The sequence below is a fragment of the Mugil cephalus genome, chromosome 18 (genome assembly GCF_022458985.1).
Source record: "Mugil cephalus isolate CIBA_MC_2020 chromosome 18, CIBA_Mcephalus_1.1, whole genome shotgun sequence".
Lineage (NCBI taxonomy): Eukaryota > Metazoa > Chordata > Actinopteri > Mugiliformes > Mugilidae > Mugil > Mugil cephalus.
In genome coordinates this window covers 4,399,720-4,419,071 of record NC_061787.1, presented here as the reverse complement: position 1 = coordinate 4,419,071, position 19,352 = coordinate 4,399,720, and the positions used below count along the sequence as shown (strand labels likewise).

Genomic DNA, 19,352 nt, shown 5'->3' with positions numbered 1-19,352 from the left:
ACTAATCCGAGTAGCTTCTTCAGTTCTGATAAACTAAAACTGAGGTTTAAATAGGAAAAAACTCTGTGGGTACCACCCACCTGAAACTTGCTTGAAAAGAAACTGGGGTCACTAATTTCCATAATGGCTGGTACTTACCTGTCCTTGAATGGGGGTAACTGTGTGCCTAGGCTACACCTCGACAAAAACAGAGTAATGTAGTGTTGCTGTTCAGTGTAGTGAGGAATGTACAGACTTGTACAAAACAACCCATCCACAAACGCATGGCCCAACACAGGAGAACCGGCTCATCAGGGAACGACTCATCAGGGTCCACCTCCACCTGAAGGACAAAGGACACTCCTTTGAAGATACCAACGTCAAAGTCCTGGCCAGAGAGGACAGGTGGTTTGAGAGAGGAGTTAAGGAAGCCATCTATGTCAAAGTGGAGAAAGCTTCTCTAAACAGAGGAGGTGGACTGAGATTTAATTTACTATCTATTTATAATTCAATTTTGACATCTGTCCCCAAGAAGTTTCAACACCATTCACACCTTGAGCCTCCAGGCTCCCATGGACAATAGCTTCATCAGAGCTCTATTCATAGGATAAGTTAGCCTAGGCACACAGTTCCCCCCATTCAAGGACAGGTAAGTACCAGCCATTATGCCAATTAGTGACCCCAGTTTCTGGTCAAGCAAGTTCCTGGTGGGTGGTACCCACAGAGTTTATTCCTATTTAAACCTCAATTTCCCACTAGTTTATCAGAACTGAAGAAGCTACTCGGATGAGTGGTGAAACGTCTTCAAGAAATCCTATAAGTCCTGCTGACCTTATTCAACCCCTTTTCTGGATTACCATGACCTGGATGACTGAGAACCTTCACAAACGTCATTAACTTGGTACCAAATGGATACCAAAATTCCCAGTATCGCCCAGCCCTCGTTCTACCTCCTCTGATTTTTTTCTCATGGGTGGCCCTAATACTCTTCCGTATGTAAATGATGTTGCATTTTTTTTATCTTTTGGGTGAACCACAAGTAGGAAGAGTTTTTTGAAGGGTGTGACCTCGGTGGCCAACGCCTGCAGGAGGAGCACCTTTTTAAAATGATATGTTCATCTACTTCTAGATGATGCCTCTGAAGGAAACGTATCAGCTATTTAAAATCTTACCTATACCCTTTGTCTTACCAAAAGAATCAGACACCATTATTGAAAGCTTAAAGTAGACATAATGAATGTTTTTGACCTTTTCTGCTTTCTGTAGGCAGCCTAATGGGAATGTGTCCCCGGTCAGTACGTGTGCAGGAAGAATTTTCTGTTTTCTTGGTTTTGTGAGAGGTATTTTTTATTTTTTTTGAAGATGAGGTGCATCTGGTAACGTATACGCTACAGTAAACCAGCCAGAACTGGAATCAAGGAGGCTTTCAAGCATGAGCGATGATGAAAGCTTTGAAAAGGCTGTTTATTTCCTCATATAATAAGCTGTTTAATTTCAAACCAGCCACTGGAATTAATTTCAAAAGCCATTGTCCTGTCCATAATTACGCCTGGAAAATACACCAAGGAATTTTTGTCGGCACTAATTATTACATTAATGGTTTATGATTATCTCTTCTTACTTAGAATTCGCCTTCTTGGAAAAAAGCGTGAAATAACAGAAGCTCCTGACTAAGCTAAGTTTTGAAATGTTTCCTCTCCTTGGCGCAGGAGTACCAGTCGTGCAACACCCTGCCGTGTCCTGACCTCAAGAAGACGACGCCCTGGACCCCGTGGACGCCCGTCAACATCTCGGACAACGGCGGCCACTACGAGCAGCGCTTCCGCTACACGTGCAAAGCTCGCATCCCGGACCCGAGCCTTCTGGAAGTGGGGAGGCAGAGGATCGAGATGCGCTACTGCTCCAGCGACGGATCCACCGGCTGCTCCACCGACGGTGAGTCTTTCTCTCGTCTCATCGCATCTGACTTTCTGCGTCTTCTCAGGCCAGTTCACGACCTCCTCGTCCTATTTATCTGTTTAGTTTTTGTATTTCATTCATTGATTAAAACAAAACAGTTCAATATAAACAATAAAAACTTTCCCAAATCTGAATGAAAGGGAACAGAAAGAAGCATAATCTTATATAATCTGCTGCTTTACCCCAAAGAATCAATTTACAAAGAGCTTAAATTAAAAAACAACAACAGCAAAAAAAAAATGATAATAATAAAATAAAATAGGTATCTGCCAACACTGACTGACACGTTTCCATTTTAGTTCCCAAGATACTATTCCATCATACAAACAGAACAAAAATAAATAAATCAAATTAACACAGATTCTTTTCACAGAAACACAACGTTCCAAAAGTCCTTTTTTTTAAAGGTCTCTGTTCCTTTTAAGTTACACTCACTTTCTCCTTTTTCAAACCTTTTCTGAATGTTGATCGGTAACATTTTTTATGAGCTTTAAACATAATTTGCAGAATATTGTAATCTACTTTTAATTCTTGGAATTTCTACAATTCAGATATGGATTCTATATATATAGTGTGGTATAAAATGTACAGTGCTTTATTATATATAGAATCCTTTGCCTAATGTAACATAGCAACTGCTTTTGATATTTTTAACTTTGTATAATTTATATGTGCTTTCCAACTCAAATCCTCGTCCAACATAACACCCAAACATTTAGTTTCCCTTACTCTGTTAGTTTCCATGTATTAGATTAATACCATCTATATTAACCTCCTGACACCCAAAGTTTTGTTTGCAACACATTTTAATTTCCCCAATATATTTAGGATTAGTAGAACCTAAGCATTCATTATTACATCCTTAGTGCCAGTATCCCAAACAAAACACATTTAGAAGCCCAGTCCAACTGAAATACTAGCAGCAGGCTAGCATTCAGCTACCATCAAGAAGACACAGCTAACTAGCCTAGCCAACGGCAGTAGGAAATATGCTGCACATCACTGGGGTTTTCAAGTTGGGCCCACGACGCCTCAAAAAGGCTTAACAGTGAGTTCCTGCGTCCTGGAGTCTCCCGCCTCCATGCTACAACCACACAACCATGTGACTTTCAACCGAGAGATTAGCTTAGCCCTACTATTAACTACTAAAACCACTCAGCTAGCCTTACCTTTAGCATGCTCCCCAGCTAGCGTAGAAGAATTATTAAAAAAAAAATCCTCACGTGTGGCCACATGGATTATTTCATCATGTAATACAATAAAGTCACCGATGTGCAACAAATGCATAAAACTGTTGTAATACCTGAACATTGCTGTGCAAAGACAGGATCACAAGCAAACAACGTCCTCAAACGAGTGCTTGCTAATTAGTAATGTCGAAGCTCGTTATTGATAGAATTTGTTAAATTTCATATCGACCAAAATTTCATGTGATATCAAAACAGAAAAAGCAAGTTTCAACCATAAAACTCAATGAGGTTTTGTCCACAGAATGTATTGACCCTTTGCTGCTACTAGATGTCAGACAAAAGCGTCCACTTATGAGGACAACGGGTCTAAATGAAGCAGAATAAGCTGCAACAAACCTAAAACGCAGGATCGCAGGAGGTTAATCCATAATTTCTGCAGCTCTGTTGTTCATAACCTCTTTCTTTCCAACCTACTAGAACTTCTTCTCTCTTTTTGTCCTGTAAAACTTTCATCTGTTTGTGCTCTCACCCTCCCCCGACTTTATCGGCGGATCAAAGCTGCAGACACATTAATGAACTTCCAATCCGCAAAGCCGATCAGCGGTTTACAGCAAATTTTAGCTCCCTGCAAAACAGACACCCGCAGACGCGAAGTTCAATTACAGTTTTCCTCTAAGAAGCGTCCTCGCAGCGATTCCCTCACGCTCGAGTCGGTGCACCGCAGAGTCTCCGCCAGCCACGCCCCTGGTGGATTGAACGCTGTAAATGTTTGCACAAGCGGGGCTGCTAATTGACAAGTTGTTTATGTTGTTAAGTGGAAGTATCCGTATTACAGGGGGAGACAGGCGGGTTGGCACGGCACCACAGTCAGTAAAGAGCAAAGAGGGCTTCAGATACAGATGCAGCAGTTAAAGTTTGTTTATGGCGCTGCTCTGTGCCTCAGAGGGAAAAGCTGTTTTTCAGGGATTTAAGAGTTAGCGCCCGACTAAGCTGCGGTGGCCTTCCATTACTCTGAGTTCATCTGTGTCTCTGGGTGGTCTGTCGCTACTCCACTCAAACGCCACATGCTGCGGTAACCACCGAGGTTCCCACTTTATACAGTCTCCAACTGGGACCTCCTTCCTCTCGCCTCTTCCTCTCTCCTATATTTTCTCAATTCTGATTATAATATAATATCAGCCTTTTCCTCCAGTGCAAGTCGGCCCCCTTCGCACTTTGAAGCCGCCTTAAATGTTCCAGAAGGGTCTTAAATGAGCGCCGACAAGCACAGACGAAAACCTGACTGCGAGACAGAAGCTTTAAGGCGAGTGACAGCCACACATCTGAGACATTTTCGAGAACAAAGGCTCAAGCTTTAATAGGTCTGTCTCGTTCCTGATTAGTGGGAGGAAGTAACAGACACAATGTGTTTCATTAAGGGTTGTCACCAAAAAAAGCCTGACATCAGATTAGCTTCAGTGTTAATTACAGAATAACCAAAAAAAACAACAAAAAAACACACAATGTCACTACTTTTGGCAACGTGTCAGTCAGTGTTGTCAGATTCAAGCAGCCTATAGGCTCCGGAAGGCAGATGGTAAAGAGTTTTTAATCCTTTCAACAAATATATTGTGGGATTTTTTTTTTTTTTTTTTGCTGTGTTTTCGCCGTCAGGAAAAACTGTGAGTGCTGTTAACTCAACTCGTTAAAGTGCAAATTATGTATCAAGAGTGCTGCAGGGTTATATTTAGGCTTTTATTTTGGAGGCAAGATTTTTATTTCAGCATTGTGGAGACAGACTTCATTAGGGCAGTCCGTGCCAGAGGTTATCAGCGTTTCATTTCAATGTGGGATTTTAACCAGATAAACTGTTAAACAACACTTCAGGCTACGTTTCCCGTCTGCATCGCCTCAAATCATAGCCTTTTTAATAAAACAGTGAATTTATATCTTTTTTTTTTTCCCGTCATTTACTTAATGACGACTCTTAAAATGTTCCAACTAAATTCTTTTCAACATTGGCTTAATCAAAGAAATGTTTTGGGGTTTTTTTCTTCTTAGCCGCGAGCTTTGGAGGGAAGAAACGTCAACGTATTAAACAATTTCTTCATCCTAAAAGTGCAGCTGCACTCGGCTGCAGAGTAAACAAGGCTTGCTGAGGTGTGCACAGCCTCAGCGCCCCCCCACACACCTCGCTTTATCCCACGTTGATTGTTCATCTCCAGACTTCAATATGATTCACTTCTCAGAGGAGTTTTAAGTCATAACTGTCAAAAAAGAGGACAGACTCCAGTGATCCACTTCTTCATTTCAACCATTATCAAACTTGCCATCCATCCGGAGAGCACTGGTGTGTGTATTTATGTGTGTGTGTGTGTGTGGTCGGCGGACGTGTGCACCTGTTTGTGTGAATGTGTGCATCGAGTGTTTGTTCCCCCGGAGGACGGCAGTTAACTTTTCTTTAAGCAAGAGGCCGTCATAAGATAATTACCGCCACGGTGGATATCTGTATTGACGTCCACGGTTTGGGCAAAGGACGCCGAGATTCCTCTGAGATGATGATCGCCCGAAAGGGATGGAGTGTCAGTCGATAAAGATTTATTATTTGCATCGGGCTCAGAGCGATCGATTAGTACTCCACACACATCTTCAGCTTTACTGGTGACAGCCTCTAAAAAAAAAAAAAAAAAAAAAACACGTCGCCGTGTGAAGACTTTTGCAGAAGTTAATCTTTTTTCGTACTCTTTTCTTAACACGTTTCTCAGCCCAGGTTACAAAACTCTTTAGTGCTTCACACACAAAGGTCACACGTATTGTAGAAAAATGACTTTTTATAACGACGATCGAGAACACAAGATAAATCTGGTTTTAAAGCTCAGTGGTGGTGGTACAGGCTTTCACCATCCTGTTTCTATCTAATTTCTAGCGGAATTCAAAAATAGGCAACCAGTCGATTAGAAGCAAGTCTAGCCTGGTAGTTATTGACCGATGCTCACACCCACATATCTGTCAAAGAGGCCCTGGGTTTATTTCACAATAAATATAAGACTTATTGCAATGTCAATGGTTGTTATATAAAAATGTCACTCCCTCTACAGCTGACACATAAAAACAGATGTTTGAACAGGCTGCAAACGTGATTATTTCTGCTGTAAATTGATATTTTAACATTCCATTATATGAAGACTAGGGATGGGCATTGATGAGATTTTATTGATACGGATGCCATTATCGATTCTGCTTATCGATCCTCCTGTGATTCTTTGGTTTAGAAAAAGTAGGCATTCTTGGTTTCTTGTAAACATTAGCAATTTTATTGAGTTTCTAAACAAGAGATAAGAGCTTGTGTATGAAAATAAATAAGAAATTGGTCACTGGATCCTCACTAGCACTACAGAGACTTGCTGGAGATCGTCTAACACATAGCACTCAATTTATTTGTGCTATGCTTTGTCATCAAATGTTTCATCCTGTTGGTTGGCCATCCTTTCTTGAAATTACGGTGCTGCATAAATTTCACGTTGCACTGTTCTTCTTTAAAAGAACTGGTTATCGATGCCCATCCCCAACGAAGATCGACTCCCTTTCGGAGTCAGCATCTAGTGGCCATTTGTGGAACTGCAGATCTTGGAAGTTCCCGCTTGCCCTTTTCATGTTTACATTTTAAAACCAGCTGAAGGTTAGGACGTATTTACGGATGATGCTCTGTGCTGGGTCCTCAAGGATGAATGTGGACTAGTGGCTACAGAAGCAGATTTGGAGCCATGAGGCCACTGCTTCAAACCCCTTGTATGTCCACAGCTTAGGTGCCTTGAACAAGAATGGAAACCTCCCCCCAAAGTTAAATGCAGAGAAAATATTTTCTCATGGGGGAATAATACAGGGTAAAAGCAAAAATAGAATGTAGGCGAAGGTAGCAGTGGCAAGTTGGAGGCTAGAGACACAAAACCAAAGCTCCTTCTCTTTCTCTAAGCTAGTGCACACTGCAGCCACCTATGCTCTGAAAGCACACAGAAGGAGCTTTAAATTCCTGTCAAGTCAGCGAACAAGTCAACCGAACCGACTGAAGTGTTACTGGGATTTACTAGAACTATAATGTACCAAGTGTGAGTTAATCCCTTGCAATTCTCATTGCTGAAAAAGCAGCACACTTTTGTGACGCGTGATGTGTTACTGCCAGAAAGTACATATAAATGGTATATGCGGCAGTGTTGGGCCGTGCATTGTCCACCTAGGAATTCAATGCCCTCCAGCTATATACAACCACCCCCCACCCACCCACCCCTGAAAGTGGCTGACGATTCCTTTTCTGTAGCTTCTGAGTTGCACAACTTATCTTAATGATGTCCAGCTATTCTTGAAAAGTCCATCTTGAAAATTACTTTTACCAAATCCATTTCTTCTCCTCATTCAGCCGTTGTGTGGTAACAAAACAGCTGTTAAATTAACACAACTATATTTTTGCTCCTCCAGCTCACAACAGATGCTAGCTCTGGCTAGCTGTGAATACGCTGACGTCACCGTACGCATGCTAGCAGGAGCATCTGATTGATTGAAGCAACAGTTTAATACAACACTTATTTTATGCTGCAGGGCCTGCAGAACTGATTCTGAAGGCCTCAAGGCAGATTTCTTTGACCCTAGCAACAAATGAATGCTGAAATGGGAATTTTTGTATGAAAATACAAAAAAAACTATGAAAGGAAGCATCAGACCTTTAGGAATTATTTAACCTCCTGAGACCCCGCGTCCTCATATGGGGACATGAAGTTTTAAGTTTTATTGCAGCTTATTCTGCTTCATTTAAACCCATCGTCCTCATTAGTGGATGAGATAGTCTGTCCTCTAGCAGTAGCAAAGGTTAAAACTTATTTATTTATGCTTATTAATGTTTCTAGTTTAATAAGACTCACAAATTTAACAAATTTTATCAATAGCAACGAACTACAATGTCCCAAATAAGAAAGTACTTGTTTGCGGATGTTGGGACTTCATTGTTCTGTCTGCGCAGCCATGTTCTGGTATTAAAATAAACACATTGGTGACTTCTTTATAATATAAATGATGAAATAATACCAGTGTCCCCACCTATGAGGACATTTTGAGGACATTTTTCAAAAGCTACCACTTCCTGTTGAAAGATGATGCATAGTTTTTAAATTTATTATGTCCTACTGATCCCAAATATCTTGGAGAAATTAAAAATGTAGAACAAATAAAAGGATGTGAATAGGTATTCATGGAAAATATAATAAAGTCTGTTATTCCGGTATTTTTTATGCCAGTGGAGAAGGTCTTGCAGGCCCTGACGGCCCACCACTAATATGCACATAATAGAGCAGGTAAAAGGTGTAAAAATGTGCAAACAAAAGACTTCCTCTTAAAACCGAACACCACAGCAGGTTTTTCTTTGTAGACTCTTCCCACACTCCAACCAACAATGTCTTCATATCTTGTTTGCTCATCTGAAGTCAATGCTTGAACTTTCCTGTCATTCGCTGCCACGCTAATGTCGCTACTCAATAAAAAGCCTGCTCTGCCACGTCTTCCTTCATCTCCCCCTTGCTCAGGCAGAATGTCAGCATGTTGTTAGATTTTGAGCATCACAGCCACCAGATATACCTGACATTTGACGATTCGGATTATATTCATAGACGCGGCAGATGTTAGTGACACTCACCTGGAACTCTTGTCTGTGACGTGCAGATAAGGAGAATTAGTCCCGTCAATGCTCGGCATGAATGGATGTTTGAGGTTCTCCTCCTTTGTGTCTCTCATGTTAAGATCTCAATCTGTCAGCATTATGAGAGACAAATTATGCATATATGATTTAACCAAGCGTTCACAATGAGCTTATATTCAACATACCGGCTTGTTTCGTATCAGTGATCATGGCGTAATGATAGCGACGAGTTAATTACACAAGATCTGCGCTGATTTAAAGACCTCTCTTGTCAAGTACAGCCAGTGATTAGTCTAGAAGCCGCTGCAGCCGTTTTTTGCTTCTTATCACATTTCACATGCCTGAATGAAAAGCCAAACATTTCATCATCTGCATAATTTCCCGTATAGGCATGTATTTTTAATCGCCCTCGGAGCAAAATGGGCAATTTATGAAACACGGCCTCTCTGTGGTTTACACAAGGAAATGGGTTTTTGCATATTCTCCATTGTGCACGCTGCCTTGTTTGTATTTGTTGTTAGTATCCCAACAGTTTGATGCCTTATTCAAACTCAAGGTGTCAAACAGTGCATTCACGTGGTTTTCAGATGATGTTGTCGTCGTGTAGACTCTCAAGTGACTATTCCCACTCGTGATTTTTTTCCTTCTGATTATTCCTCCATCACATGAGTGCAGAAATGGATTTTAATATGATAAATCTGTCAGATGTTAAGCACACATTGATCACTGCTGACACTATTGCAGGCAGCTGAAGCTTTCACTGATTATTTTCCCCTTTAACTACCTTGATAATTAACATAGCTCCTTCAGTCAGCTGACATCACAGTTTTTATGAAAGCTTTGAAATAGTAAATAGGATTTAAAATGTGCACTTGAATGCTACATGCTGCACACGATAAGACTTAAATCTAACATCAGGCTGAAAGTCAGCATCCTCAAAAGTGTTGATTCAAGTAGGAAGGAAACGTATAAGACATAAGAAAAAGAGCTTTTTGGACGTGGATTCACTAATGTTCTTGGTGATTGTAAGTGTGCAATTTTGACTGTGATTACTGATCAAGAAAAACTTCACCAAAATGGGGAACATGCACCTATCAAGCAAAACATTACGACCACTGACAGGAGAAGTGAACAACATTTAAACCATCCTGTGACAATTCAGTGTTTTATTGGTAAACGTTTGGACCTGGCATTCATGTGGATGTTACTTAGACATGTAGAACCCACCCAGAGACAGACCAGGGACCCCTACCCCATAGCACGAAGATCAGCACAAGGTGTTGACTTGGCCTCCAAATTCACTAGATCCCAAACTAGTCAAGTATCTATACCCTAACCCCGTCAACCTGTAGGACCCAAAGGCCCCCCACTACCAACATTGTGTTACCAAACTCCTCAGAAGACCCATGTTCATTCTCTGATGAGTCACAACTGTTTTGGAAGCACAAGGGGGAACTACACAATATTAGGAACGTGGCTATAATGTTACGCTTGATCAATGTGTAATCAATAGTGGGTGATCCTGCTGGGCAAAGACCTGCATAGATCAACAGGTTCAATGTGTAACCTGATGAACTGATAGAGAGCACCTCTATAGCTAGAAACAACAATCTTAGCTTATGTTGGAGCCAATAACAAAGTTTCTTTTTCTTACACTTCTGATTTAGTTTTTCTAATTTTGCCAAAATGACAAGATCCAACGCTTCCCTGCCATGCACATTAAAAATTGCCAAGCTGCGACTGTGAACCCGTTGTTCAGGGGGAGGGTTTCATGATCGATCCGTTATAGACCAGCCAGCTATAATCAGCACACAGCTGGAACCCACCCTCCCACTGCAGCTAGAATTGAAACCAGTCACCTGTCTATCATGATTTCTGCGAAGTCACATACCCGCGAAACAGACACTCCTGCCTGCTTCAATCGACTCCTTAAATGTTGAGTCGCATATCGTCTTAAAATCAACAATTTGCCCTTGTGTCTTATTATTTGCATCTAACAAAGGCAGAGGCTGGCACACAGAAGGGGAAGAAATAGGCAGTGAAAAGATGAAAGACGTTTCTGAAGAAGGTTGAGACTTTGTAATTTTGCCGGCTTGTGTCGGTGAGTGATGGCTTCATTTTTGTCTTTTTTTTTTTTTTCTTCCCTGGGAGAAACGGTGGCGTGTCAGCAGCCTGATGTGTTTCACTTCAGCTGATCCGGCATCAAGGCTGGGGCCCTCTCTTGGACGACAGATTAGTTTCTTCAGCGTGGATGTCATGAGCAGACACTGAGCAGACACAGGACGGAGCTGAGGGACGACTCTGACGGATGACAACCGCTCCACCGTCCTTATTGTCTCAGTCTGCCTGGCTCCGTCTCCCTGTAGTCAGTACTCCTCATCTTCTGGGGACGCCTCACTGTTCATAAAGGAGAAAACCAGAAGCTGTTGCGGTTATACAAGTCGTATAATGGATGTGTTGTATAATGCAACACATACTGTACATCCATGGTCACTGAAGTGCCTCTTTCTATAGGAAACATTTGTAAAAAGAATGATTGCGCACATACACTACCAATCAAAAGTTTTCAAACACTTTCAATATTTCTTTTTTTATTGAAATGTATGCAGTTTGATGTCTCATTGTACTCTGAAATGAAAGCACAGACCAAATAAACAACTGAAGTTAAAAATAAAAAATAAAGTATGGAGCCAAAAATATATTCTAACCCTTCGACTCATCAAAGTAACCATCTTGGAAAATCCTCCCAATTTTTGTTGCAGAAGTTCCCAGAAATGTGTGGCACTCTTCTCTTCTGTCCAGTTCATCACAAACCAGCAGCATGGGATTAAAGTCTAGAGACTGGGCTATGGTCCATGTTTTCAAGTTTTCCATCTTGTTTTTATCCTGAGGTAGTTCTGGTAGAGCTTGGGCTAAAGTTTTGGGTCATTATCTTGCTGTAGGATGAAACTCTGACCAACTATACCAGAGGATGCTGCACGTTGTTCTTAAACTTTTAACCAGTAGCGTAAATGTAGGTAAATATTGGTGCTTTTTGCATATATTTTATTGAACCTATATCACTTTTGTCTAGTGTCTTTAGTGGCATTCCCACCATGTGGCTTCCTCAGTGTTGTGTTCATCGACCAGCAGTGATTGCTAGCCAGAGCTGAAGAGTGGTGGAGTGACTAGACACAAAAGTTAGCGATGTAACTTGGGTTCTGCGAATTTTGTCTCTGCTGGTCTGAAAGAACGAAATAGACGGGCCTGAGTAGACTCTGCTTTCTGATTAAGCTCAGGTCTTTCAATGTGTGCAGTGAGTTCCTAGAGTCTTTCTGCTAGTCTGTACTTTTAATGTAGTTTGTTGGGGGAGTAGTGCCAGCAAAAAAAGACATCAGTAGGATCAACAAATTGATCCAAAAGGCTGGACATGTGATTGGTAGGACAATCCATTATGGACAATCCATCCAACCCACTACACCAAACACTCTTCAACACTCTTTCTTTAAATACACATTAACATGAATCCAACATATTTTAGTGAAGGGATAAGGGATAGTTTAATGTTGAATGCAAAATGATAATAATAATGTATATTTATAAATAGCACTAGACCAAGTTTAATATAGAACACATATAGTAGGTAGGAGGTCCCTACTTAATCTCTCCATCAGCTCATCTTTTTGTAACAATTAAGCTACTATGACCAAGCAGTTTCCTTTGTGGATCATCAACCTCCTGAGACAAAGCTTTTATCTGGCTTCTCCACGATATCTGGGATCAGTAGAACGTCCTCAAATGTGGACACAGCAATTATTTCATTATTTATATTACAATAAAGTCACCTAATATGTGACAAAATATAAAACTGTTTATTTTAATACCTGAACATGACGGAAGCTGAACAAGCTACAATAAAACCTAAAGCTTAATGTCCCCATATGAGGACGCAGGGTCTCAGGAGGTTAAAGTCTGTCTAAGTCTAAGTGTCTAAGTCTCCTGGTTTGAGTGACTTTCCCTTTAGCCCCTTTAAGAAAAGGGACTGAGGCACCAAACATACGCATTCGTTGTATTTCTGTAATTACCGTCTTTGTTCAGACCGAGGAGACAAAAGTTCCGCTCTGCAGCCTGAAGAGATTGAGTTTTGTTTAAATCAAGGTTAGAATATGAAAGGCAGTGGAATGTGATTCTCCCACAAAGACAGACGATCGTAACAGTGATGGGGAGGGGGGGTTCATAATCTTTCAAGTGGAAAAGACAGACTCTCAGAGAAAAAGAAAATGCTCCTTATAGTTAAGCCACTAAATCTTAATTAGTGTGTCTTAATTTAAAAAGTTATAATCTACACAATAGCTATTAAATTTGATTAAATATACTAGGTGAAATGTATTTAATCCATCTCGTCTTTTCCATTTCTGGCTGGCTGTCTGTCTTTGCAGGTCAATTACAACACTGAACGGTATTTAATAGCTCGTATTCATACTACTCTACCTCTTACAAAGTTTCTGATGATACAATCCCTCCTTTTACGTCTGCCGGTTATACCTTAGCTAAGCTCATAGCCTGTGCCCTGTTCCTGATTGCTGCCAGATAGAGTTCGCAACCTAATTGCAATTCACTTGACACCAAATTTGCAGGGTAAGATTGGAAGTGCAGTGACACGCTACCTCACCTCACCTTCGCCCCTGCTATGGCACTGGCACTTCTGATGACATAGAGTAAACAAATTAGCAAACCAGCGCAGGCAACAACAGAGAACGACACAGCCGGTCAGGAGAAAAATCCTCTCTTTGCTCGGCGTATGTGTGAAATTATTTCTCTGAGTTCTTCAAAACATCAAACCACAAAGATTTTGACAGTTCCCTCTAATCAGGGTAACACCCAAGAAAAGTGGGTGCACACATTCAGACTCTTAGCGTTAAGCTTTTCTGTGCCCGTTGGTTCACTTTCCACTTTGTTGCGTTTTTCTGACCAGACTGTATGCTACCTCAGACCGAGGAGCCAATCTGTGGTACTTCAAATAACCCAAGGCAAGGATGTTTCATTAATGGAAGCTTCCTTTGACAGAAAAAATCTGTCTTTTCATTTGTTGGTTGAAGTATGAGAAACTGTTTCTTCAATTACCGAAACGTTTGTTGAGGAGTAGTGGATGTATGAAAAGGTCAAAACTCCGGCAACACTTGTAGTATATGGAACAGACTGTTGGTATTTTGTTGAACCTGAGATTACAGGCAAGTGAGATAAGTGGAGAGATTCTGGTCTTAAATTTTATTCTCTTTTTGGGTGCCCTTTGTTCACTAATGTTGTTTGATTTAGAAAAGTGGTTGACATTTTAAGGTGATTGAGAGTCGTTTGCACCTATTTGATTGGGCAAGTAACTGCATGTAAAATTTCCCAGGTGGTAGAACCTGTGAGTGATAGAAGATGGTGGTGTCTAAGCGTTGTTCCATGCAGTTCCTCATGCGGGCGCTAGGAGGCAGGCTCCAGAACTAAGTCTTGTTAACATTACAGCTAATGTTCCCATTCATGACAACTGTGCGAGGGTGAATTTTTACATAAGTCAGCCCATTATATGCATAATAAATTTTAGCGTGCATTGAGTAACAGGTTGGTGCAGATTCAGGTGGCTAACTATCATGTAAACTCCTATCAAGCTCCGTCTTTTGGCACATTTTTGCTTTAGCTAAGAGAAGTCATGGAGGATGTGTCAACCTTTGTGTGTAGTCCATGCGCAATGATGCAAAAATGAATGCATCCCATATCATATATCAGTCTAAACCATGATGTGTCGATGCGGTACGGTACAGAAAACAAGTACCGGAAACACAAATTTGTATGTGGCTTTTATACTTTTTGAGCTATAGCACTTTTGAACAGTTTAAAATATACATCATACAGCTTCCGTATTTATATTGTATGAATCTGTACAATCGTGTGAACATTTTAATAAGGATATGTCAAAATACTCAGTTTGCATTGCACGTGATTAAAATAGATCAATGGTATTTAATCGCGATTAATCGTATTTTTAGTGTGTAAGTCAAAGAGTTAATGTCAGCAGAATTTAAATTCAAATCTTGATGACTTGGAACCTGCATTTGAAAGCTGATTTACCATCCATGCCTGGTCTCTTTTAGGTGGGTGCTACATGCATAAATAACATCCACACAAATGAATGCCAGGTCCAAAAGCTTCCCAGCAGAACATTGAATTGTCACAAGATGGTCAAAGTTATTCACTTCTCCTGTCAGTGGTTTTAATATTGGGACTGATCGGTGCTTTAAATTCTGCATTTCCAAAGTTGGCGGTCATGCAACCTACACTTGGTTTAAAGTTAATGGTGTACAACTGCAACCAGAAACTGAACACTGCAAATCCCCTTAAACGTTAAGGTCTAATCTTGCACTTGTACCCAGATATTGCAGCCCTTCATTCCAATAAATCTCTCTGTAATCAAACCTATAAAACAGGGGGTGAGTTTCAGCAGGGGACACCACAATCTGAAGGTGTAGCTTGGGCCTTTAATCTTCCTAAAAACATCACAGACTTCCAGAAGTCAGCTCAGGTGAAGAAACATCCCATCACAGTGCGTTCAGTGACTCCCTGTAATCCCTCACGCTCTACGGGGTTGCATTTTTAATTGAACTCTTATGGCGCTTTAATTGGCTCCAAGACGAGAATAGTCCTCTGGAGGGTTTTCTTGGTCGACGTTGTCTTTGCAGACCCCAGGACGGCACGGGGAATACCGTGGAGAATACAGAGTAAAACAGTCAGGATTGTATGATTTTAGCAGATGTAACATATTTACAAAAGGCTTTCATTTCAGAATATGTCATAGAAACGAGTCCCTCTACACATAGACACAGGGCCGATCTGATCAGGAAAGTTAAGGTGGAGGATGGAGGAAGAGTAATGGGGTGTAAATGTGCAGTTGAGAATCTAGGACAGGTTGGAACAAGTACTTCTTTCCTCTCGGTGTGGTCCAGTGTTTCTCTGGCGTTGATAAATCTCAACAGTGCGTATCTTCTCGCCTTAAAGTTAGCCATTTTTCCACCTCTCCATGTTAGAGCCCAGATGTCTCTCCATCTTGCAAATGTCATCGCGTCTCAATCCCTGCCTCTTTCTTCTTCCTTTCTTCTTTCCTTCCTTCCTTCCTCTGCCTTTACAGTTGCCTGTACAGTTTATTAGATTGCACACCGTTGCGTGTCTGTCTGTGTGCGGCCTGAAAGGTCTCACACTCTCTCGCAGTGGTTCATGAGTTTGTTTGCGTTGTATTTTGCCTGGGAGCTGGCTGTTAGCTTGAGCACGGGGAGGGAGGAGGGGACTTTTTTTTTTTTTATTTTTTTTTTCCTTCTCCATGTCCTAGTTTCTTTGCTGTGGGGACTATTCGATGCTGCGCTGTGTCCTTCCCAGTTTTGGCTCAGCCCGGCTCGTCAGGAGAGCGAGGATTAATTCTCTCTGGCTGTGTGTGGTTGTTTTGTGGATCAATGGATCCGGTCCCTCTACCTATGTGAGAGGGAGGGCACCACGCTGTTTGTTTTGCAGATGGGAGGACAGCCCCTGTGAGACACTGTTAACAATATGCACAGTACATCAGGGCAGTCTCAGGCTAAAGCAAAATGAGCAAAGTGTAGTGTGTGTGTGTGTGTTGTGGTGTAGTTAAAAGTCCATGCATTTTGTGTGTGTGTGTTCAGACTATAGACCGTATAAATATGGACGGCATGTCTCCACTTCCTTGGCGCCATCTTGCGACTTTGGAGCCATGATCCTCCAGGCTCGCTAGCGTTTTCGTTTAATTAATACTACACTCTCTACTCTACCTCCACCAGTTACAAGGAAATGTTGGATTATACACTCAGCTTACTCTTAAAAATAGTTTTAATCAACTCTCACGGGGCGAATTCACAGAGTGACTGGTGATGCCTGCAATTTTTTCATTAAAATACTTCTTACTTTCAGCATCTTCAGGGCTACGAGTGTGCGACTCTTTGTTTTAACATTCTGTTTCTATAGCATCAAACTAAAATTAAACTAAGCAAAGAATTGACACTTGAACTTGCATCAACATGATGTTGCATGGAGGGATGGGAATTGGAATTTTGGTATGAATCTGATACAAGGCTAGTATCGTCGATACCGATACTCTTTTTTTACTTGAAATGTCATGGTCATTGAATAACTTAATAATTTTGCCTTTAGTTAGTTGATTATAACAATGATAAAACAGAGGGCAAATATTTTAGGCAATAATTATTATTATTATTAAGTCATTACAATATAAAACAATTTAACAGGGAAATGATGGTTCATTCATTTTCCACCAAAGAAGTGGGTCTGCATCCCATGTAATTGTCTTCTCTTCCGAGTACCGAGTAACGGCATCAGTGTGATGCTGCTGTGATACTAGGATTTGAATAAAGTATCATACCGATACTAGCCTTGGCTAGTATTGGTACGATACTGGTGACTAGCTGTCGTCACCAGGGGGAGCTCTACTCGCTTAGGCTTCGCTTTAATGAGCAGTTCCGCCGTCCATATTGTTACAGTTTATGATTCAGACAAGTGGTAACCTCCAGGTCTGAGCGATGAAGCCCATAAGGAAGTGCAAAAAATCTGCAGTTCATCTTTTGGCCACTTGAGGCTCCAAAAGGGAGCAAATCCCCATAGACTCCCATGTTATAAAGCCCAACGATTTTGGTCTCAATAGTTTATTTGACTATTCATGACAACTGTTCGGGGGATGAATTTTTTCTAACTCATTCATTTATTTTTTACTAAGGTTTATAATTCTGCATAATTTAAGGCATTTCTGCTTTGATTGACAGGTAGCATGGAGTTTGGAGTCCATATTTGTTGTACCCAAGTGTGGGCGGAGTAAAGCTCATCCACTTCAGGCTTTACTTTCAAGGTTCGGAATCCAATGGGTTTGTCCATATTCATACAGTCTATGATTCAGACTCCAACCAGACTCGTGTACATGTTTGCACATATGAAAAGCATCATTGTGAATCGCTCCATCGCCTTCAGTGCAGCGGGCCAGTCTCTTGAGCTGCACAGGGCTTGATAAAGAGTACGGGTCACAGTGGCAAGCGGGACTGTCCACGCCACTGCCTGCTCAGAATCGATAAGGAGCGGGGGCCTCGAGCTCTCGGCGGGCCTGTCAGCGCTCACGCCAGCTTGATGCCGGGGTGAGCTGGCCTGTGCACCGCCAAGGTCGGCCGTAGTTATGAAGAGGTCGAGGATTCGCGCTAGGTAAACACACTGTCTTCTCCCTGAGAATACAAAGCAGCAGCGCTGTGATAACTGTCAGTGAAAAGAGCACGCTGACAAAACAGCGAGGCCAGGCTGGAGGACAAGAGAGGGAGGTAGCTAGACAAAAAGCAAGAGAAGGTTAATGGCAAAGAGACAGAGAGGAAGTGAAGGATAAAGAGATACAGTTGGCGAAATAGGTGAGGTTGTGATAATGGGGAAAAAAAAAAAAGATTAAAAGGACAATCAAACAAAAAGGGGAAGGTTATGGTAGCATGTCTGAATGGTTGAGATTCAGAATCCAGATGCGCTTCCGCTGTCTTTTTAAACGGCACTGAAATGGAAATAAAAAGAAAAGTCAAAACAAGTTAGAGCAGAAGCAGCGCAGGAAGTAGATTTGCATTGTTATCTGAAATATATTAAAAAAAAAAAAGTAATATTAAAATAATAGCAGTTTGTCGAATGAGTGAGTCATCAGACAAGTGCTTGGATGGTGGCTGTAATTTCATTGGAGATGATAATCATTCACTCTTTTCATTCAAAAAGGCCAGCAGCTTCCTCTCGCGTCTTATTCTTCTCCCCCCTCTCTGGGCGCAAGGCACATTTCCACCGCGCTGATTGATGCCTGCAGTAATTACAGTTTAATAGAAATTACGGTTTCATATTTCATTAGGAATCCTCCATTCGACTCACTCCAGACGAGAGTACACAGATTAGCCCACTGATGCTGTTTGATGTGCAGGCATGTTGACATGTTGAGCTCTCGCTGAATCCATCTGTGGAAAGCGACAAAGGGTCTGGGAAGAATTAAATGATGAATGACATTTGTGCATTTACTCGTTTAAAAATTAGTACACGAAAGGGCATAAAGAACACAGTCAGGCTAGCAACTTTAGCAAAGGGATGCTTTGATTTGAATGCAAATGACAACGTACTGACAGGTTGTCACCGAATGCATAATGTTAACACTGTTCCTTATCTCAGTTTAGCATGTCAAAGTGTCAATCTCTGAAAAAAATTAAGACAAAAACTGCAGTTCCTCGAATGACCATCTGGGTTCTGGCTCCAGGAGTAAGTAAGTGAGAAGCAAGTAGAGCCCCCCCTGGTGGCTGGCTGCAGTATAGGTCATAAGCCCCACCCCCTCCATATTAGTGGGCGGGACTTGAGTCAAATTAAAACACTTTGGTAGTATTGTCATATTCAATTTTTTGAATGTGAAAACAGTTATTTGGAGCTACAGAAACAGGATTTGACACTACAATGACTACAAGTTGCCGTGCCAACCGCTCCGTGAGAAAATAAAAATAACAACTATTTAATAAATAAGCTCAGTC

The 19,352-nt window shown here is 41.3% G+C and overlaps 1 protein-coding gene across 2 annotated transcripts in view; it reads left to right on the top strand.

Moving 5' to 3' along the window:
- sema5a (sema domain, seven thrombospondin repeats (type 1 and type 1-like), transmembrane domain (TM) and short cytoplasmic domain, (semaphorin) 5A) overlaps positions 1 to 19,352 on the top strand; it is a 151,689-nt gene that overhangs the window by 115,903 nt on the left and 16,434 nt on the right. For both annotated transcript variants that reach the window (XR_007110754.1, XM_047568522.1), the window contains exon 16: positions 1,689 to 1,914. Coding sequence is in view for 1 of the 2 variants with exons in the window: in XM_047568522.1 (XP_047424478.1) it covers positions 1,689 to 1,914 (226 nt within the window). In the remaining variant the exon portion in view is untranslated. The remainder of the gene's footprint in view (positions 1 to 1,688; positions 1,915 to 19,352) is intronic.